Source organism: Pongo pygmaeus, chromosome 9 (genome assembly GCF_028885625.2).
Source record: "Pongo pygmaeus isolate AG05252 chromosome 9, NHGRI_mPonPyg2-v2.0_pri, whole genome shotgun sequence".
NCBI classification, from domain to species: domain Eukaryota; kingdom Metazoa; phylum Chordata; class Mammalia; order Primates; family Hominidae; genus Pongo; species Pongo pygmaeus.
This window is the reverse complement of record NC_072382.2, coordinates 89,408,275-89,431,249: the sequence shown is the minus strand read 5'-3', so window position 1 is coordinate 89,431,249 and position 22,975 is coordinate 89,408,275. Positions and strand designations below refer to the sequence as shown.

General features: G+C 38.7%; 1 protein-coding gene and 1 long non-coding RNA gene across 4 annotated transcripts in view; one reads left to right on the top strand and one right to left on the bottom strand.

Moving 5' to 3' along the window:
- The window catches only part of LOC134740272 (uncharacterized), an 88,968-nt gene extending 71,235 nt beyond the window's left edge, over window positions 1–17,733 (bottom strand). Inside the window, exon 1 of the long non-coding RNA XR_010127611.1 lies at window positions 17,561–17,733. This is a non-coding gene — a long non-coding RNA (uncharacterized LOC134740272). The remainder of the gene's footprint in view (window positions 1–17,560) is intronic.
- The window catches only part of CTSC (cathepsin C), a 44,238-nt gene continuing 38,804 nt past the window's right edge, over window positions 17,542–22,975 (top strand). The window contains exons 1-2 of one of the 3 annotated variants that reach the window (XM_054439085.2): window positions 17,542–18,116; window positions 20,527–20,672. In XM_054439085.2, the coding sequence (XP_054295060.1) occupies window positions 17,945–18,116; window positions 20,527–20,672 (318 nt within the window). In that variant the 5' untranslated portion in view covers window positions 17,542–17,944. The remainder of the gene's footprint in view (window positions 18,117–20,526; window positions 20,673–22,975) is intronic. The other 2 variants (XM_054439086.2, XM_063671311.1) reach the window with 2 other exon arrangements.

Here is a 22,975-nt window from a genome sequence, read left to right as displayed (position 1 = left end):
TATATGGATGACCATTTATTCAGTATAACCAGAGTATCTTTTTAGTCTGTATACAAGTAAGGCAGTGTGGTACACTGGGAAGAAATAAGTATCTGACTTTTCATAAATTGAAAATCAAACAAGATTTCTAGTTTAGCTACTTATTAACTGCATGTTTATTGAGATGCTTAATCTCTTTGTTTGTAACACTTTTTCATTTCCAAAATGAAGTAAATAATGCCTGCCTTATAGTGCCCCTGTAAGGATTAGACAGTGTGAATATGTACAAATTGTCTATAGATAATAGACACTTAATAAACAGTAACTGTTATTATAAAAATGAGATTGGGCATGGTGGCTCACGACTGTAATCCCAGAACTTTGGGAGGCCGAGGCAGGGGGATCACAAGGTCAGGAGTTCAAGACCAGCCTGACCAACATGGTGAAACGTCTCTACTAAAAATACAAAAATTAGCTGGGCATTGTGGCATGTGCCTGTAATCCCAGCTACTCAGGAGGCTGAGGCAGAAGAATCGCTTGAACTTGGGAGGTGGAGGTTGCAGTGAGCCGAGATCGTGCCACTGCACTCCAGTCTGGGTGACAGAGCGAGACTCCATCTCAAAAAAACAAACAAAGAAAAAAATGAATTATACCCATACCTGCTGCCTCTCTCCATGCGCTCACCTTTAACTTAATTTCTTTGTTCCTTCTAGTTTATTAATAATACTGTTGTCAGTAATTTGTACCCTACATCAGTGAGAAGGCCTGTTAACATTATAGAAGTCAAAAAAGGAAAAAAAAAATTAGAAATTAAAAACATAAGGCACCTAATAACAGTAAGAATTTGCATTCCTAGAATTCTCTCCTTGTAAATTCAATCTAGATGCTAGAATGAGATAAAACCCAGCACCGGCAAGCTGATAAGTGTTTGAGAGAACATTTGAGGCTGTAGGCTTAGGCAGAATTTCCAGAAGAGAGGGCTATAGTGCAACACTTATGAATAGGCAAAAAGTAAAAGTTACAAACAAGATATAATATACATACATGGATGTGTACCAAATAACATAGCGACTAAATCTGTTAAGAACAAATAATTAAAATAACTGAAAAGTTAGAGTGAAGTTACATTGAAAGATTTCAATTACTCTTTCAGAATTGAAAGTTGTAATAGACAAAAGAAAAAAAAAGCAAGTTCATAAAGATATTTAATACAATCACATTGAGTGTATATCACAGGCCTGTTGAGCAGTAAAATGTAATTTTTTATATGTTCATTTCATAAAACTCAGCCGTTAACTTCGCCACAAAGAAAGCATTAATAAAATCTTAAATATTGGCATTTTTTAGGCCACATTCTCCAAACTAACTACTAAAATAAGAAAATAAATTATAATAAAAATTGGACTTGTTATAATAAGAAACTGACTTCTTAATAACCTATAGAACAAGCTAGAAATCAAACCTAAATTATAAACTTTTTAATACAAAGGAAAAGAAGCACTTTATATTATAACTTGTGAGATGCAAGTTTGTCTCGAAGAAAACTTAGAGCCTAATGTGTCTTTATTATTTAAGGAAAAGATTGAAAATGAGGTACTAAGTACTATGTTAATAAATTAGAATAGAAAAAACAAACTGAAACAAAGTAGGAAGAAAAAATTAGAACTAATAAAAGATGAAATTAATAAATTAAAAATAAACAAAATATCAGGGTAGATGAATACATCTAAAGATGTTTTTTTAAAAAAATTATATCCAAATTTAGATCCATCAAATGCTTCATTAAATAAAAATATACAATTTTGTAAGTAATAAAAAATTTTGAGAACAAAAGTGTGATCCTAAAATTTACATGGAGGGGAAAAAATGCCAGAGAAAAGCTGAGAAATATATAAAAAAGAATAGTGACGGAACTTGCTTTAAAGCTAATTACTGAAACAAAACAGCAAAATACTCCAGAATTTGTTATTGAAATTTAGAGGGAAAATAATATTTGTTTATTTATTTTTTATTATTTATTTATTTATTAAGAGATGGAGTCTTGCCCTGTCCCCCACCCAGGCTGGAGTGCAGTGGTGCAATCTCGGCCCACTGCAAGATCCGCTTCCCGGATTCACGCCATCCTCCTGCCTCAGCTTCCCGAGTAGCTGGGACTACAGGTGCCTGCCACCACGCCTGGCTAATTTTTTGTATTTTTAGTAGAGACGGGGTTTCACCGTGTTAGCCAGGATGGTCTCGATCTGCTGACCTCATGATACGCCCATCTCAGCCTCCCAAAGTGCTGGGATTACAGGCGTGAGCCACCACGCTCGGCTGGAAAATAATATTTATTTATTAAATGGTTCTGGTACCACTGATTAGATGAAAAGACAACTTAACTTATATATCACACCATATAGAAAACTAGGTTTTAGGTGTTTCAGAGAGACAATATTAAAATTAAAAAACAATTATTTGAAATATTTCAACAACTTGAAATATTTAAATTAAAAAGTTTAAAGCAACTCAGAAGAGAATGGAAGTGTTTGAGGAAAGGGCCAGGTGGGACGTGAAAGGACTGACATTCCTGGTGGAAATGTGATTAGCTAAGTCTGTTCTGGACATTTAATCTAGCAATGTCTATTGATCTAGGAATTAGTTCTCATCACATTCCTATAGAAATAAAAGTATCTGTAGGAAGGATATATGTTCAAAAATTTTAATTGCAACATTGTTTGCACTGGCAAAAAATGATAATGCTAAAATACCTGGAAATAATCCAAATGTCCATTGATAAGAAAACAGTTTTAAATAGATGTGTTACAGACCTTAAATCCCATTCAGCTATTTTCTATAAATGAATTCAATTTCTTGATGTCAAGAGATATGTGTAATGTATTTTTAAGAATGGAAGAATTTTGTTAAGAATGAAATCAGGTTAAGGAGAATTAATGAAAGAAAGAAAATTTGGTTGAGGAGAAATGTATATAGTATGTTCCCTTTTCATGAAAATAAAAAGCCACAAAAATCCATACATATATGCAACAAAATAATAATAATAGCGCCTTTACAGTGCTTATCCTATGACACTATTGTTCTAAGCATTTCACATAATAATTTATTTAAAACTTCATTATAACCCTATGAGATAGGTACTCTTATTATCTTGGTTTTACAGATGGGGAAACCAAGTCACAGAAGATAAGTAAGTTTCCTAAAGTCACACAGGTAGGGTCAGTGCCAAGATTCAAACCATGCATTCTGGTTCCAGAATCTGTGCCCTTAAGTAATATGTCCCCTACTTCTTACACATATTTGTAAATGGCTAGTTAAGTTTAATAAAAGAGGGAAGGATACACACCAGGGAGTGAACATACGTTAGCTTGCTTGTCAGGGTGTGTATGGCAAGAAAAAGAGGGGAAAGGAAAGTTAAGGAAAAGAACAATGACAATTACAGCACAATGGCAAAATGCACTTGGTGTAATGTTAAGTAAAATTTAGAGAATTTTATGTCTCCATCATACAATATAAATATAAATATAAATATAAATAAGTAGAAGAAACAAAGACAAGAAAGGAGTAGGCACCAATGAAAATGAGGTCTTTTATTCTTCAGAGTTCTGTTACCTTAGTCTTTAGTATCTGCAGCAAAGTTATTTATTCACGTTCTTTCTATTTTTATATCTATCTATCTAGCTAGCTAGCTATCCGTCTGAAGGGTGTGTGTTTAAAGTGAAAGGAGAAGCCAGTTGCAACGGCTTACACCTATAATCCCCGTGTTTTGAGAGGCTGAGGTGGGAGGATTGCTTGAGGCCAAGAGCTGGAGGCTGCAGTGGACTATGCCACTGCACTCCAACCTAGGCAACAGAATGAGACTGCCTCTAATAAAAATAAAAAAATAAAGTGGAAGAGTCGTGTATTAATGAGCCTGATTTCTGCAACTGATTATGCAAATACAGTATTTTAGATATCCCCCTATCATTACTTGGGTAAGTTATCTGATTCTTGGAAAAGAAATGAAATCTCTCAACTGGGAGAAACTGATAGTTCTGACCTTTAAACGTGCCATCCTTAGACCAGCTGCTGGCCTGGCTTTGCTCTCTTCATGCCAAGACTCTCTAGTTTTGCTTGTTTAAAATTTGCCTTGTTTGACTTCATGTTTCCCTCTAAGCAATAGCCTATAAGGAGAAGAGGAGTCAAGTCACACTGCAAAACTTTGAAGATAAACCCTTTGACATAGGGTTTAACATCCTATTACCCAACGCATGTTTATAACTTGAATTGAAGTTAGCAAGCTAAATATATATAAAGTCATTCAGGGTCAACTTTCATAGCTTCCAAACTAATCTACACTAGCATGTTGATGTAACATCCCTGATGCTGCTGGGGCTCACCAGATCCCTTGTGCTGGATAAATATCTCCGAAAATGAAGTCCTTGTGCTAGATGAATATCTCCAAAGGTGAACAGTATGAGGTAAGAAATATAACTTGGCTGGGCACGGTGCCTCACGCCTGTAATCCCAGCACTTTGGGTGGCCGAGGTGGGTGGATCACTTGAGGTCAGGAGTTTGAGACCAGCCTGGTCAACATGGCAAAACCCCATCTCTACTAAAAATACAAAAATTAGCCAGGCATGGTGGCGGGCGCCTGTAGTTCAAGCTACCCAGGAGGCTGAGGCAGGAGAATGGCTTGAATCCGGGAGGCAGAGGCTACAACTGAGATCACACTACTGCACTCCAGCCTAGGTGACAGAGTGAGACTGTTTCACAAAAAAAAAAAAGGAAGAAATATAAAATTTATCATCTATTGACACAAATGCTTGGCAAAGGAAAATTTGCTCCCAATAAACCTGACTCTTTTGTTGTTGTTGTTGTTAGAGTTAAACCTGGAGAGTAAGTAGTTTCCATCAACATTAAATATTATTGAGCACCTATTATGTGCTAGGGATATAGTAGTGAATAAGACAGACAAGGCTCAAGCTGCATAGAGTTTATATTCCAGTGAAGCAGATACATAATACACAAGAAATTCCAAAAATTACAGGCAATTTTAAGTATTACCTGGAAATAAATAGCGTGATGAAAAATGAAAATGAAACTTAAGCTCCTCAACAGACTGAATGGACCCTTTCTTGGCCAAGGGTATCCCAGAGAAACCTTGAAAACTGAGTTACCAGCCACAGTGGGATGGGAAGTTGGACATGCCTCGTTAAACCTCACTGCTTCCTAACCACCATTAAACTTTCTTTCCTAAGGGTTAAAGCAAGCTTGTCCAACTCACAGCCCATGGGCCACATGCAGCACAGGACTGCTTTGAATACGGACCAACACCAATTTGTAAACTTTCTTAAAACATTATGAGATTTAAGTTTTGTGTGTGTCTTTTTCTTTCTTTCTTTCTCTTTCTTTCTTTCTTTCTTCCTTTCTCTCTTTCTTTCTTTCTCTCTTTCTTTCTTTTTTTCTCATCAGCCATTGTTAGTGTTAGTGTATTTCTTTTTTTTTTTTTTTGAGGCAGAGTCTTGCTCTGTCGCCCAGGCTGGAATGCAGTGGCGTGATCTCGGGTTACTGCAAGCTCCACCTCCCAGGTTCACGCCATTCTCCTGCCTCAGCCTTCCAAATAGCTGGGACTACAGGCGCCCACCACCACGCCCAGCTAATTTTGTGTATTTTTTAGTAGAGACACGGTTTCACCATGTTAGGCAGGATGGTCTCGATCTCCTGACCTCGTGATCCGCCTGCCTCGGCCTCCCAAAGTGCTGGGATTACAGGCATGAGCCACCACGCCCCGCCAGTGTTAGTGTATTTCATGCATAGCCAAAGACAATTCTTCTCCCAATGTGGCCCAGTGAAGCCAAAAGTTTGGATAACCCTAAGTTAAACAGAAACCAGCCCTTTGGAAATACTTGCTCCATCACTGATATCAACCAATGCCTGATGCTGCCCCTTCTTTTTGCTGTTTCAACAAGATAACCAACCAGCATTCCTTCCTGATGAGAGACCACCGACCATGGAGTGGTTCTGGAAGTCTACAGGAAGATGAGTAGTGAGGGTTTTTGTGTCCTCTGCTTCACCTTTTGATATGAGAAGGCCAAAAACTCCGCCCTCAGATGGTGCTAATGCCCCATTTTTTGCACATGGGTCCCACAGAGACGCATGGAGCAAAATTGCACATGCACATATTTCTCCTTTCATGAATATTCATGATTCCTCCTATACCTTATTGAATATGTATATTTGTCCACCTCATTCAGTATAAATCCCTGTCTTATTCTTTTCACTCTCGAAATATCTGTTTCTGGCTTCTGGACAGAGGCTACACTTCCTGGCCTGTCAGAATGGCCACCCTGCAGGCTACAACCCTTTATAAGGAACAAAGCTCTCTTTTCTGTATTAACTTTCTCATTTTTCAGTTGACAGTGATAAAAGTGAACAGCTGGAAAAGGCCACCATAGATATTATGGTTAGTGGAGGCCTTTCTGAGAAGGTAAAATATTTATCAGTGAGAATTTCACAAACAGTGAGAATGAGTAGTTTTTTGAAAAATGATGTGAATTATTTCAGGCAGAGAAAAATAGCAAAGTGAAAAGGTAATGAAGAGAGAAGTCTAGAGGGTTTGAGGATCAAAGAGAAAGCAGGTTCCTGGGAGAGTGAACAACTAGAGGATCAAAGGGATAAATGGGGCCAGTGATGTAGGGTCTTCTGGGATTTTATTCAAACATGACAAAAAGGTAGCCTACTGAGGAGTATTAAGCAAGGGAATTAATGATTTACATTTAAATTAAAAAAAAAGGAAAGTGGTGATGGTAGACTCAGTCGGACTCACTGATCAGATACAAGGTGGGAGACAGGAGAGGGAAGAGCCAAGGAAGGCACTTAGGTTCCTGGCTTGTGCATTAAATTCAATGAAAAGAAAATGAAATTAGAAAGTAATTGCCATAGTCCAGCAAGAAATTATGGCATATTGGACCAGAGTGGTATTGGTGGAAACAGAGCAAAGTGGACACATTCATGAAGTTTGTCCTTGTCTCTTCAGCATTTTTCTTACTAGTGTGGTCTATGGGATAATCCTCATCTATTAGCAAACAATAACGCTTCTGAAAATTTTCATTTCAAAAACTTGGTTTATTTAACAGAAATAGTGAAGTGAGAATGGGATCACACAGTAGAGACTATCTCAGTAATTCACAGTTCCACAGGTGACTCAACATGCATCATGTGTATAGTTCATTTGTAAAACCTTTGTTTTTCTTGATTTCATATTTGTCTGCATCAATAATTAGACAAAATCTCATTCTCTTAACTCCACTCTAACAATCGGACTTAAAGCCAGAAGTCTTGTTGATTATCAGCTTTCTATTCACCAGTAGTATTTTTATTAAAAAGTCACTTATTGCTTCCGAGCCTCAGTTTCCTTATTTGTAAAATGGGAGTAATAATATCTGGAAGATGATTCTCAGGTTGACACAAAACATGAATGTACTATGCAGCTGATAATAAGCTATTGAAATAGAAAGCATAATGATTATTTTTCTAATGTTATAAACTCTTATTCCATCACATTAAAAAAGTTCCCCTATTATTTTTTACATATCTTAACTGAATAAACCTAGAATATTCAGATGCCTGATATACAAAAGTAACACTAGTGAGCCACAATTTGTAAGGGCTATGCTTTCTGTGGTTTCTCCATTCTTGCAGTTGTGTCATAGTCATCCAACCACACTCTCTGCCCATCCCTCTTTGCCTTATGACAAAGGGCACATATTTTTGAGATAGCTGTCAGTGAGAGATCTCAGAGTGGAAAATTATTATAGTGAAGAGGTTTTCAGAGTGTGCTCCAAAGACCTATGGGGATCCTTGCAGGAGTTCTCTACGTTCTTCATTTTCAATTATATATCTGTATAATGCTGGTTTTTTTCATATTCTTCAACTAAAGCAACATATTTCAATAGATGGAATGCAGAAGTAGATAAGACAGCACTCTTTCATTAAGCCAGATATTAAAGATTTTGCAAATCTATAAGATAATGTTGCTCTTCCCATTAATTTTTGTTTGTTTGTTTTGGAACTACAGCTATATCTTCAAGAGTGTTACTTTCATTTTTTTTGTTAAATGAATAAGTCAATATTCTATTTTTGTACGTTTCATTTCGAATAGAGTAAATATTATCAGATATTGACTATATAAGCAAAAGCTCTTTGGGTTCTGTATATCGTTTAAGAATGCAAAGGAGTCCTGAGAACAAAACTTTGAGAAACATTGGTATTGTGCAATCAACCAAGCTGGGCAGCATTACCAAAGCAAACCTGTTATTTCTTTTCGTCCACCATAATAGTAAGGTCTAATTAGCTGAGTTTTCTTGCACAGAAATTTCATTATTCTCTCCTTCTGCCTTCCTTCCTGCTTAGCTTCATATCTTTTTTCCTTTCTTTTATACATTTTATTGAGTGAATAAATGAATAAACATTTACCAGGTTCTGTGATGAACCTTGATGTACGAAAATAATATATTCCTGCTGTCAAGGAGCATGGAGCCTTATGGAAAAGACAGTCATTCACTCAGATAATTGTAATGAATTATGAATGCAGGAGCATGGGGTCATAGGAGAGAGAGTTTTGACATCTGCCTAGAAGATCAGGAGACAGAAACAGAGTACAGTACCCAGGACATCATAAGGCCTGAACAAATGGTCCAGCCTCCTTCTTATGCTTTGAATAAACCCATAATTTCAAACAGAAGTTTCTCCATTGTGGCTGCCATGGTGGCGCTCTGCTCCCATTTCTCTTCCAGAGAGCACCTGCCATAGGGGTGTCCTTTGCTGACAGCTTCCAGCCATCATGGCTTCAGGATTCACCTCAGCTTTTCAATCAAGACCAACTGCTAAGTGCAGCACAGGTATGAGGCCTGGCCATTTGGGCTTAAGCCAAGCTCCCTTATGGGCAGTCTTTGCACCAGAGTTCCCTGCTAGGCTGGCCGAGGCTATCTCAGAGGTGTATCTCTAAGTCTTCTTTGCCCCAGTCCTCTTTCCCTCCTTCTTTAGCAGGTGTCAGAGAACTACCCTGTCATCTGAGTTTCTCTTCTTATTCCTGTTCCTTCCCTCCTTTTTCTTCCACAGGCATTGCTCTCTAATAAATTATTTGAGCCTCAATTTGATCAGAGATAAAATAGAAATCAGGTAATACTTTCTTTATACAATTGTGAGATGATTAAATGGGATAATATTAATATATGTTTGTTATTTTGGTAAAATGTAAAGTGGTAAATAAAATTATTATGATCATTATCATTACTACTAATTACAGAGGTATATACAATAGCAAACAACATAGTATAATATTAATATATCAAATTCTTCCTCTAAGATCTTTCTTAGTTTTGATATGTATTCTAGCATAGTTTTTCCAATTTATTCATGAGGCAGAGAACATAGAAATCATACTGTTGTCCAGGGCAATTAGGCAGGAGAAGGAAATCAAGGGTATTCAATTAGGAAAAGAGGAAGTCAAATTGTCCCTGTTTGCAGATGACATGATAGTATATCTAGAAAACCCCATTGTCTCAGCCCAAAATCTACTTAAGCTGATAAGCAACTTCAGCAAAGTCTCAGGATACAAAATGAATGTGCAAAAATCACAAGCATTCTTATACATCAATAACAGACAAACAGAGAGCAAAATCATGAGTGAACTCCCATTCACAATTGCTTCAAAGAGAATAAAATACCTAGGAATCCAACTTACAAGGGATGTGAAAGACCTCTTCAAGGAGAACTACAAACCACTGCTCAAGGAAATAAAAGAGGATACAAACAAATGGAAGAACATTCCATGCTCATGGGTAGGAAGAATCAATATCATGAAAATGGCCATCCTTCCCAAGGTAATTTACAGATTCAATGCCATCCCCATCAAGCTACCAATGACTTTCTTCACAGAATTGGAAAAAACTACTTTAAAGTTCATATGGAACCAAAAAAGAGCCCGCATCGCCAAGTCAATCCTAAGCCAAAAGAACAAAGCTGGAGGCATCACGCTACCTGACTTCAAACTATACTACAAGGCTACAGTAACCAAAACAGCATGGTACTGGTACCAAAACAGAGATATAGATCAATGGAACAGAACAGAGCCGTCAGAAATAATGCCACATATCTACAACCATCTGATCTTTGATAAACCTGAGAAAAACAAGAAATGGGGAAAGGATTCCCTATTTAATAAATGGTGCTGGGAAAACTGGCTAGCCATATGTAGAAAGCTGAAACTGGATCCCTTCCTTACACCTTATACAAAAATCAATTCAAGATGGATTAAAGACTTAAATGTTAGACCTAAAACCATAAAAACCCTAGAAGAAAACCTAGGCAATACCATTCAGGACATAGGCATGGGCAAGGACTTCATGTCTAAAACACCAAAAGCAATGGCAACAAAAGCCAAAATTGACAAATGGGATCTAATTAAACTAAAGAGCTTCTGCACAGCAAAGGAAACTACCATCAGAGTGAACAGGCAACCTACAAAATGGGAGAAAATTTTCGCAACCTACTCATCTGACAAAGGGCTAATATCCAGAATCTACAATGAACTCCAACAAATTTACAAGAAAAAAACAAACAACCCCATCAAAAAGTGGGCGAAGGACATGAACAGACACTTCTCAAAAGAAGACATTTATGCAGCCAAAAGACACATGAAAAAATGCTCACCATCACTGGCCATCAGAGAAATGCAAATCAAAACCACAATGAGATACCATCTCACACCAGTTAGAATGGCGATCATTAAAAAGTCAGGAAACAACAGGTGCTGGAGAGGATGTGGAGAAATAGGAACACTTTTACACTGTTGGTGGGACTGTAAACTAGTTCAACCCTTGTGGAAGTCAGTGTGGCAATTCCTCAGGGATCTAGAACTAGAAGTTCCATTCGATCCAGCCATCCCATTACTGGGTATATACCCAAAGGACTATAAATCATGCTGCTATAAAGACACATGCACACGTATGTTTATTGCCGCATTATTCACAATAGCAAAGACTTGGAACCAACCCAAATGTCCAACAATGATAGACTGGATTAAGAAAATGTGGCACATCTACACCATGGAATACTATGCAGCCATAAGAAATGATGAGTTCATGTCCTTTGTAGGGACATGGATGAAATTGGAAATCATCATTCTCAGTAAACTATCGCAAGAACAAAAAACCAAACACCACATATTCTCACTCATAGGTGGGAATTGAACAATGAGAACACATGGACACAGGAAGGGGAACATCACACTTCAGGGACTGTTGTGGGTTGGGGGGAGGGGGGAGGGATAACATTGGGAGATATACCTAATGCTAGATGACGAGTTGGTGGGTGCAGTGCACCAGCATGGCACATGTATACATATGTAACTTACCTGCACATTGGGCACATGTACCATAAAACCTAAAGTATAATAATAATAATAATAATAATAATTACAATAAAAGAAAAAAAAAGAAAAAAAAAGAAAATGCAACTTAAAAAAAAAAAAAAAAGAAATAGCACAAGATAAGTTCTCAATAAGTATGACTTACTACTTGTTTTTACTATTATATTTACTATTACTATTTACTATTGATATTCACTTTTGGATTCATTTTTCAAAAGCCTTTTTGTTCAACGTAATTCTTTTTTAAATCAGATGCATTATAATCCTTGGCACAATAAACTGTTACCATTGTTCAAAAAAAAAAAAAAAAGAAATCATACTGTTCTTTGCCAAATATTATGAATTATAGACAGATTTATATCAATCATAATATTCATTTATTCAACAAATATTTGAACTTTTATTTTGTGCTAGGAGTTATTCAGATTGCTAGGATTACATTGAACTGTATTTGGAATCTATTGTCTAATTAATAAGGAAAATTTTCCAATAGAAATACACACAGTAATACATGTATGTAGTCAGATCTCCACAGAAATCTGTATTATCTTATTTAGTCTTCTCGGAGCCAGGTGAGGTAGTAGTCATTGGGAATATAATTACAAACATTTTACAGGTGAGAAAACCAAGGCACAAAAAGAAGTAAAATAACTTTCTCAAAAGTAAACAACTGCTGAGTGTCAGAACCAGACTTCAAATAGAGGTAGTCTGGCTGGAGTCCTTGCCATTAATATGTAAGCCAGTGATTCTCAAATTTCAGTTTATATCAGGATCCTCTCAAAGGTAATTGTTAAAACACAAATTGCTGGGATTTACCCAGACATTTTCTTATTTGGTAGATATGGGACTCAGGAATTTGCATTTCTAACAAATTCCGAGGGCATGCTACTGTGGTTTGAATATAGTTGTCCACTAAAATTTATGTGTTAAATTCATGTGTTAGAAGTTTGGTTACCAATGCAACAGTGTTGAAAGGTGGGGCTTTTCAGAGGTGATTGGGTCATAAGAGCTCTGCCTTCATTAATGGATTAATCCAATCATAGATTAATGGATTATGGGCTATGAAGGAAGTGAGTTAGTTATCATGAAAGTGAATGTGTTATAAAAACCAGTTTCTCCATTTCTTGTGAGCTTCCTCACCGTGTGATGCCTTGCGCCACCTCTAGACTCTGCAGAGTCGCCACTGGCAAGGAGACGGAGACCCTCACCAGTTGTGGCCACCTGACCATGGACTTCCTAGCCTCCAGAACTGTAAGAAATAAGTCTTTTCTTTATAATTACCCAGTCTCAGTTATTCAGTTATAACAACAGAAAATCAACTAACACAGAAAATTGGTACAAAGAAGTCGGGCTGTTGCTAATAGTGAATACCTGAAAATACAAACACGGCTTTGAAACTGGGTAATGAACAGTCTGGAAGAATTTGGATAAGCGGGCTAGAAAAAGCTTGTATCACTGTGAATGGAGCATTAAGGCTGATTCTGGTGAGGGTTTAGTAAAACAAAAAGCTAGAGAAAGTCTGAAACTCCTTAGAGATCAGTTAAGTGGTCATGATCAGAATGCTGATAGAAATATGAACAGAAAAGACCATTCCGATGAGGTCCCAGATGGAAATGAGGAACAAGGTATTGGAAACTGGAGTAAAGGCCATCGCTGCTATAAACTGGCTAAGACCTTGGCTAAATTGTGTCCGTGTCCTAGGACTTCATGAAATGCAGAACCTAACAGTGATAAACTAGGATATCTGGTGGAAGGAATATCTAAGCAGCAAAGTATTTAGGCTACTAAATGCCTTCTTTTAGCTACTTATAGTAAGATATAAGAAAAAACAGAATAGAAAAATATTAGAAAATTTGAAGCCTGGGCATCTTAAGAGTGAAAGGGGTGTTTGGGTATGGTGAAGAGATTTCTAAAGAGGTCACCATGGATAGAATGAAGCCAAAGGCTATCCAAGACAATGAAGTTAAAAACCCCAGAGGCATTTCTGGGATCTTTGAGGCTGCCCCTTCCTCATAGGCCCTGAGCTCTAAGAGGGCAGAATAATTCCGGGGGATGGACTGCTGCCCAGGGCTGCTTTGGGTCTCTACTCCCTGCATTCCAGCACACTGCCCCTCAGCGCCCCCAGCTGTGGTTCAAGCAGCCACAGGTGCAGATTAACCTGCAGCTCTAGGATGTACAAGTGGTAAACCATGGCAGTATCCATGTGGTACTAATTCTGCAGGTGCATAGAATGCAAGAGCTGTGGAGGCCTGGCAGCCTCCATTTAGATTTTGAAGAATGTGTTGGACTGTCTGGGGGTAGAGCTACTGCAGAGAGCTTCCACTAGGGCAATACCAAGTGGAACAGTGGAACTGGGGCTGTTGCAGAGGGCCCCCCTAAGGGCAATGCCTAATGCAGCTGTAAGAGCCAGACTGCCACCAAAGGCCCCAGAACAGTAGAGCCACCAGCAGTATGCAATACCTGCCTGGGAAAGCTGAGAGCACCAGGGTGCCTTGAAGCCTCCTGAAATACCCCATCCCCCAATGTGCATAAGATGCTGGACACGGAATCAAGAAAGATTATTCTCCAGCCTTAAAATTTAAGTCTTCTCTGCTGAGTTTTTGACTTGCTTGGGCCTGTTACTTCTTTCTTCTGGCCTATTTGTCTCTTTTGGAAAGGGAGTGTATACCCTATACCTGTCCCACCATTGTATCTAGGAAGTAGATAACTTGTTTTGATTTCACAAACTCACAGATGACACATTAGACTTTTGAGTTGGTGCTGGAACAAATTAAGTCTTTTGGGACTACTAGGATGGAATGACTGTATTTTGAATTGTGAGAAGGCCATGAATTCTGGGGGCCAGGGACAGAATGCTGTGGTTTGAATACAGGTTGTCCCCCAAAAGTCATGTGTTGAGAGGTGGGACCTTTGAGAAGTGATTGGCAGTGCCCTCATGAATGGATGAATGTATCATGGATTAATAGATGAATGGATTATGGAGTTATCAAGGGTTAGTTATCATGAGGGTGAGTCTGTAACAAGCACTAGTTTGGCCATCTCTCATGACCCCCTTTGCCATGTGATACCCTGTACTACCTTGGGACTCTGCAAAGAGTCTCAACCAGCAAGAACTTACCTGTCTAGGACTTACCTGTCTCTAGAACTATAATTTTCAACAATTATAGTTGAACAACCATAATTTTGAACAACAAATAATTTTCTTTGTTTTAAATTACCGAGTCTCAGGTATTCAGTTCTAGCAACAGAAAACAGACTAAGACAGATGCTGATGTCCCTTGTCCCAGGCTACACTTTGAGAACCACTGCTAAGTAATGCTGCCTCTTTGTAAACCTGCTTTTAATGATGGGAACCTAGTGACAGACTGTGTTTTGCACATAAGCTCACTTTTGCTTTATATAATTTTAACATATACTGAATTTTTGGGAATGCAACCTCTTGATAAACCTTCAACAGAAAATTCTACTTTGTTCCCCTGGGAATTTGACCAAGAATTGTCTAACATCAACAACTTTGGTATGGTGTTTGAGAGATTATTTGATAAGGATTTGAGTTATAACTCATCAGAAATCATTTGTGTTCTCAGAAAAAAGTTCGGATCACATTTACCATGATTCTACAATTTTACATAGAAGTGAAACCACCTTTGCGAAAATTATAACTGTGAAAGAAATCAGACCTAATTGACTCCATCTGGCTTCTAACCTTTAAGCTGTCCTTTTTCATTCCTGGGCATAGGTGGAACAAACTTTGGGAAGTAATTCAGTTCATGGTTTGACTCTGAAACAAAATTGATAATAGCCCTTTCTCGAAAAGACGCCCTTCTTCCCTGGGGACCAGTCTGCCTTTGCAGGACTAACAAATTAGCTACGAGATTAGAAATCACAGTTTAGGGGTCATGTGGCCTCTGGCTCCAAGAGTCTGCACCCTCCCTCCCTCCAAGTTGCTCCTAGGGATAACATCTCTATTGTAAAATCTAAGATCAGTGCTTGAGATATTTTACAGACCCTGCACTCCATAGATCAGCTAACACCACTGAGACCAGCAATCTGGCTCAACCATATCTGCCATCCCACCCAGGAACAGAAGATAGCAAGAAAAACCTACTTAGACCCCCTATGATTCCATCTCCAACTTGACCAATCAGCATTCCCCACTTCCCAAGCCCCTACCCACCAAATTATCTTTGAAAACTCTGATCCCTGAATGCTCGGGGAGACTGAGTGATAATAAAACTCCCGTCTCCCCCACAGCTGGCTCTGCATGAATTACTCTTCCTCCATTGCAATTCCCCTGTCTTGATAAATTGGCTCTGTCTAGGCAGCAGGCCAGGTGAATCCATTGGGTGGTTACAGAAGTGTGAAGAGCAAGTATCTGAGTGCCTCATTATGTTTTCCAACACAGTCAAACTTGAACATTTCACATGATGGGATATATCTTATTATATTAGAAATATATTTAAAATATCTGATTTCTTCTTTATATTACATTTGGCATTACTTTTCTTTTTATTAAGTGTGTAAGTGGTTTATATATTAATTTCATTTCAGAATAGTAAAGGATTTGGGGTCTGTTCGGTTTGAGAATCAATTTTGTGTGTGTGTGGAATGGAGAGTTAGTAGTTATTTTTGAGAAAGAACAGTATGGGAATTATTAGATTAGTAGAAATAAACTAAACTGAAAATCAATGTGCCTGAGGTTCATTCTTAAATCTCACTGAGTGGCAATATGACATTCAGCAAGTGATTTAACTCTCTGAATCTCCATTTCCCAATTTTAAAATGAATCCATTAGACTAAGAGGTCCCCAAGATCTTTTTCTATTATTCAATCATTGAATAAAGACTGTTTTAAACTTCTTTACAATTAAGTGTGTTACTTTGATTATGTTCATCAAAGAAATTTCAATCTAAACTGGCTCTTCAATATTGATGACCTAATACAAATTTTAATGTTTTAACAATCAGTAGCACACTTTCCCAGAGATTCAGGAAGGGAAGCTTAATCTGTCATGGTATCTTTAAATAAATAGTGTGTTAGCTTAATTATACAATGTCAGCTTTTAATTCTAAGAAGGTATATAAAACCTAAAAGTAAGGTGTTCCCCAACTCCCCCCACCAACCCCGCCCCAGGCTTTTGAAATTTGTGCCCCCATTGAAGAGTATTTTCACCTCTGAACTTTCAAGGACAACTCCTTTTGCCTCATTGAAACTGGCTTTCAAGCTTGGCAACCAAGATAAGAATATTAAGTACACTTATTTTAACACTCAAGGACACTTTCTGAATAAACCAGAATCTAGGGAGATATAAATGAATAATTTGGACCTGCTCTCTTTGAATGTTTATAATCTGGTGGAAAAAAAATGGACATATGAATATTGATTTGTGACCAGTGTAAAGGGGGCAAAAATTCATATCCCAAAGAAAACGGGGACACATCAGGTCTGTCTTGTTCATCACTGTGTCCACAGGGCCTGACACCTAGTAGGCTCACTGGGAGAAAGGAGCCCCAATTACCAACAAAAGCCAGGAAAGAACGGGAGGCTCTTACGGAAAAGGGTGATATTTAAACTGAGCAAGGAGGCACCTGGAAATAGTGCTACCTAATAATTTTTGGCGATCAGACTGGCACACTAGAACGGTTCATAAGACCAGCCTTCTCCCATTGGCTAGCTTCCTTCCTCACCCTTCTCACCCTGGGCAAGCCGCTTCCTCTCTCTGGGCCTCCTGCTTTTCCTCTGTAACATAAAAGGGGTTGAGCAATATCATCTCTGAGAGAGCCATGTGTGTGCGTGCCAGAAAGAAAACCCCCATAACGCTAATACACCAAAACTGCAGGTTTGCACAACAACTGAATTCTGCTGAATGCAAACAGGCAAACAGCATTTACCAGGAAACAAAACAAAATCAAGCACATAAAAAAGTAGGAAGAGTTGAAAAACGGAAGGAAGATAAGTTCTCAAACAGCTGGAATAGTTGATGTTAGCTAGCTAAGTTTTTCAGAGGAAAAAAAAATTTGGTTATGAGGCAACTGGACCTGAGAAAAAAGACTAAAGGGGAAGAATAGCAAGTAAAACAGAACTCCACTTGCTAGATCTCTCCTTCTGTCGCGCTCTTTCACCTGACCCACCCCCTTATTCCCCCCACATCCTTTCCTTCTCTCCCTACGTTACTGCACAGGAACGAAGTCTGGGTCATGTGAGGACTTCTTGTGGGTCTTAAATCCTCTTTTTGTCACCCTGGCCGTGCAAAATTTTGAAACGTCCCTCGGCAAAAAAAAAAAAAAAAAAAAAAAAAAATCTGTGCCTGGGATATTCCCTAGTTCTGGGTCCACTTGCAGTCAAGTGAGGGGCAGCGCGCGCTCCCAAGTCCCCGCTTCAGGGACGGGCACTCGCCTGGCGCCCAACCCCCAATCCCCTGCTGCTCAGTGATCCCGCCCCCGGGTTTCCGGGCCGGCGTAGCTATTTCTAGGCGGGCGCCTCGCGGTGGACTCACCGCTAGCCCGCAGCGCTCGGCTTCCTGGTAACTCTTCACCTCTTCTCTCAGCTCCCGGCAGCATGGGTCCTGGGCCCGCCTCGCTGCTCGCCGCCCTCCTGCTGCTTCTCTCCGGCGACCGCGCCGTGCGCTGCGACACACCTGCCAACTGCACCTATCTTGACCTGCTGGGTACCTGGGTCTTCCAGGTGGGCTCCAGCGGTTCCCAGCGCGATGTCAACTGCTCGGTTATGGGTAAGCCGCCGGCTCGGCAGTCCTCCGGGTCGTCCTTTCTGCCCTTGAGCCCCTAACGCAGCGCCACGCCAACTACCGCTTCCCCCCAGGCAGACGCTTGTGGGTGGCCAGAGCATCTTGACTGGATTCGGGGACCTTTGGGGACCTTCTTCCCCCCAGGCCCGCGAAGTTAAAGTTCATCTGCTGAGAACTTCTAACTCCACACTTTCTTGGTTATCTTGGGGACCCAACACTTTTATCAAGAACTTTTTTATCCCTCCCGCTTAATTTTGTTTGCTTTGAGGGAGACTTCGGAACTGCAATCGTTTGATTCTCCAGTCCGATCTGGTAGCGTTATTTTTAAAATTTATTTTTATTTTTTATTACTATTGTACTAGTGAAGATAGATGAGCTCAAAGACTCTCGAGGATATAGCAAGAAGTTTTCTCTTTTTGTTAGATGGTGGGAAAGGGACTTTCTGCCCAGCGATTTTGGTTTGAGCGTGTGTTGATGAGTACTAGAAAACGTCTAGTACCACTCTGCGTTGTTTCATGCATTGCAGGGAGCTAAAAATTAAAAAAAAATAATAATAATAACAAAGAAAACTTAACTCTGAACCTAGTAATTAGAAATGCCCAGAGTCGTGCACAATGCTTGGCTCATGGAAGGCTCTCAATAAATACCTAGTGTTTGAACATACTGGAGATATTCCATATGCTTTCAGATAACATGGTTACCCCTAGAACAAAACCTAGTGAAGGGGGTGGGGTGGAAAAAAGACAATCACTAGTTAGAAGAGTCACACTGTGGTCTACCCAAACCCTCTTACAGCCTGTGACTTTTGCAGAGTCAGTAAAAAATCAGCTATAATTTTCTTGTCAGCAGAACAAAGATTAAGTCATTTGTTACTAAAGAAAGACCTTTTTAACTGACTGTATAGCATTTCATAATCCTGAACATTGTAACTTTTTTTTTTTTTTGAGAATGGAGTCTTGCTCTGTCACCCAGGCTGTAGTGCAGTGGCGGGATCTCGGCTCACTGCAACCTCCGCCTCCTGGGTTCAAGCGATTCTCCTGCCTCAATCTCCCGAGTAGCTAGGATTACAGGCACATGCCACCACGCCCGGCTAATATTTTGTATTTTTAGTAGAGACGGGTTTCACTGTGTTAGCCAGGATGGTCTCGATCTCCTGACCTCGTGATCCGCCCGCCTCGGCCTTCCAAAGTACTGAGATTACAGGCGGGAGTCACCACGCCCAGCCTTTTTTTTTTTTTTTTTTAATTTGAGTTTGAAGGTTGGGGCAGAAAGAGATCAGGATTTGCACTGCCCTGTCACATGCAATCTCCCATGTCAGAGCATTAATCTCAAACATGGAAAAACTGTAAAATATAGAACTCTCCAGATGGACACAGCTGAACCATTTTCAGGTAGGCTCTGCCTATAAAATTACCTTTGGCCTTAATCTGGTAATTAAAGGCACCCACAGGTCTGAGCCCTCATCTATGAAGGTTAAACGTTTCATTCCTATCAGCACAAATTCGTTTTATAGGATACAAACCTCTAGTTTGCTGAATAAACTTTGGAAGGATTCAGATTATGAGGTTCTAAACTGTAGAGCCTTTGAGGAGAAAGGTACCCCATTTCTTCTCCGAATAGATCATTTTCTGTCTTCTCCTGGGCTTAGCACATTGTTTTCCTTAGGATCTGATAGTCTGTTTATTTATCTTTTTGTTGTCCTACTTTTATTCTTGCATTTCCCACTTTTGACTAGCATTTTGCCTTTTCTCCGTTTCCGGAAGCCTGTAATTTTCAACATTCTCCATTTCTCCTTTTCTTCAGTGGAAAAATTTCTTCAGTGTTGGGATGCTCTGGAAAGGTACTGTACTTTTGGGGGTCTCCCTGCCTGCTGGGCTGCATAGCATATCTCTCTTTTTTGAGACAAGGTCTCACTGTGTTGCCCAGGTTGGAATGCAGTTGTGCAATCATAGCTCACTGCAGCCTCCAACTCCTGGGCTCAAGCAATCCTCCCACCTCAGCCTCAGCCGCTCAAATAGCTGGGACTACAGGCAAGCACCGCCATAACCAGCTAATTTTTAAAAAGTATTTTTATAGAGACAGGGTCTCACTATGTTGCCCAAACTAGTCTTGAAGTCCTGACCTCAGCCCCTCAAAGTGCTAGGATTACAGGCGTGAGCCACTGCTTCTGCTTGCATTATCTCAAATTTTTAGAGCCTAACTGCACAGTCTTGCCTGAGAGCAGGAACTGTTTGAGGCAACAAGATGGAGCCTCTGGTTTCTTCACTAGGCAGACTGCTCAAACTGGGTAGCATGAAAGGAAAGCAGCACAATTATAATTGAAATTGGGGGATTCTTTCCCCTATTGAAATCCAAATAATTTTCCTTTATTGTGCTTTTTTTTTTTTTTCTTTAGGACCACAAGAAAAAAAAGTAGTGGTGCACCTTCAGAAGCTGGATACAGCATATGATGACCTTGGCAATTCTGGCCATTTCACCATCATTTACAACCAAGGCTTTGAGATTGTGTTGAATGACTACAAGTGGTTTGCCTTTTTTAAGGTTAGTTTTGTTGGAAGTTGGATTTACATTTTCAGTGATTTGATATCTGAAACCTCTTCTGATTAGTAGACCCTCAGAATTTTAATTTTAGATTAAGAAGATAACTGGAATTGACACCAGTCTTCCTAAGAGTAGTAGTTGGTATAATTTTGCCACTTTATTTAAAATTATGATTTTAGTAGGTTTAAGAAATACCAACGCTACGTTTGAATATGTATAAATTATGTTTAAAATTTACATTTTGAAGTATGACTAAATTCTTAATTTATTTTCATTATTACTACCACTTTATTTCTAAATGTTGCCATAGTCATTTGGTTTTGTTCTGAATCTGTAGGAAAGATATAGAGATTACACATTTTGTTTTCTTGCAGTTATTATGCTATCCTTCCTTTCACTACCTGTTGGCTATGAGGTAGTGATAGGCCTAAATGATTCATTACGCTAAATGTACTAAATATGTTGAGTAATTTTTTCTTCTAAACTAAGAGAAAGAGAGAACCTAGGAGTTACTCCCTTAGGCTGGTTAAAGTAAAAGGTAGCCAAGTCAACCCAGCTTGTTTCCTTCTCTCACTAGGAAAGAACTATTGTTCATTCTCCTAACAAACTGCTTCCAATTGCAAACATACTCACGGTTAAAATAGTTTAGCACAAATTGCAGCCCATTTCATTTGTTCTTCTCAAGCTGGAACTTTTCAGCTAAATATTAAATGGTTCAAGTAAATTGGATACATAAGCCTGAAACTAGGCTTTTCTCCTTATACATAGAGTATAATTAAAGACAGACTTTTTCATGGTGAAAGGTTTACAGCCTTTAAAACATCTGGAAAGAAGTGGGAAAGTAGGGAATAACTCTGTTAAATATGATAAAAGGCAAAGCACCAACAAAGGCCTAGTTCTAAACTTGTTATAATTTCTTATGGGAGTTGTGGTTTGTCACAAGGTTATGGCGGTCCAAGCAAGTTTACAATATTTTTTAGAATAATAACTCCCAGAAATATTTTTAAAATAAAGACCTTTCTTTAATATGGAAAAAAAATGATGAAATAGAGAGGAAGAGGTTGCCTCTCCTCAACTGGATTTGCTGGTATGATGTGCAGCTGGTGGAAACCAGTTTGTCCACGCTAGCTGTTGATGGCCACCGGTCCACTGAATTAGTGGAAACCCATGCTTAACCAGTTGTTAACTATTTTTAGTATCATTTCCAGATGGTATGCATTTTTTTTTGGTAAAAAACATACTTATAATAGTATCTATATAAATTTTAAAAATTGTAGTGTATATGTGGTATATTTAACCTGAAAATAATCTTTGGTGTATATGTTGATGAGCCTAGGCCTTTGAACACCTCTTACAGTGACTCTGTCACAGCCCTTCAAAGGTTCTTTGACTTCAGATTAAGAATCAATTGCCTGTGGGATGCATGTGCAAAGGAAGAGATATTCAAGGCAATTGTTACCATGTACCATAAACCTTGTACATAATTTTCTGTCGTTTTCTTTTCCTCTGTCTCTGTCTCTTCTTTGACGCACAATAAACACCTAGTCAATTTATTACACACACACAAAAAAATGAATGAATGAAATGGAATTCAGTTGGGAAATAGGTTAAATAAATTATTTAGGAGATGAGGAGTAGATAAAAATAGACAAGTACATAGTTTATTCTTTTGACTTAGAAAACTTTTGATTCTTAAATTCTGCGGAATTGGAGAAACTGGTGGGGAAACTTCTAAAATCATTATTTAATTACCAGAGATGTAATAGATATAGACAGAAGCAGTTTTCTTCTTTTATTATTTTTTCATCAGTTTGTTCTTAGCTTAAATAGTAGTCCAAAGCTGGTAGGGATAGAGGGAATTAGCTGGCGGCTGAATGAAGAATTGTATCACTTCTTGTGAATCACGGTGTAAGTACATTTGGTGTTTTGCCATTGCCTAAGAACATTAGTCACATTAGGTCAATAGAAAATCACTTCTTAAAGCCAAATAAAGTTATATGTGTTCCCAACCATAAGTTGGAAAGAATTAATATATATGCTGTTGGAGGGTAGAACCCTGCCTAATCATATGGTTCTGGATGGCATTGATCGAATCCTTATTCTTTCATTAGGAACAACAATAGAAAAAATACTCCTGCCCTACTGATTTCAGGATATGTACGTTTTAAAGTGCCCATTTGACAGAACCATTATCAGGGCCATGTTTTCTTTTTCTGCAGAAAAATCAACCACTCTGGTCAGTAGTTAGGTCTTATGGCAAGCACCATAATTTCCTTAGGCAGAGTAGAATATAATAGGATACT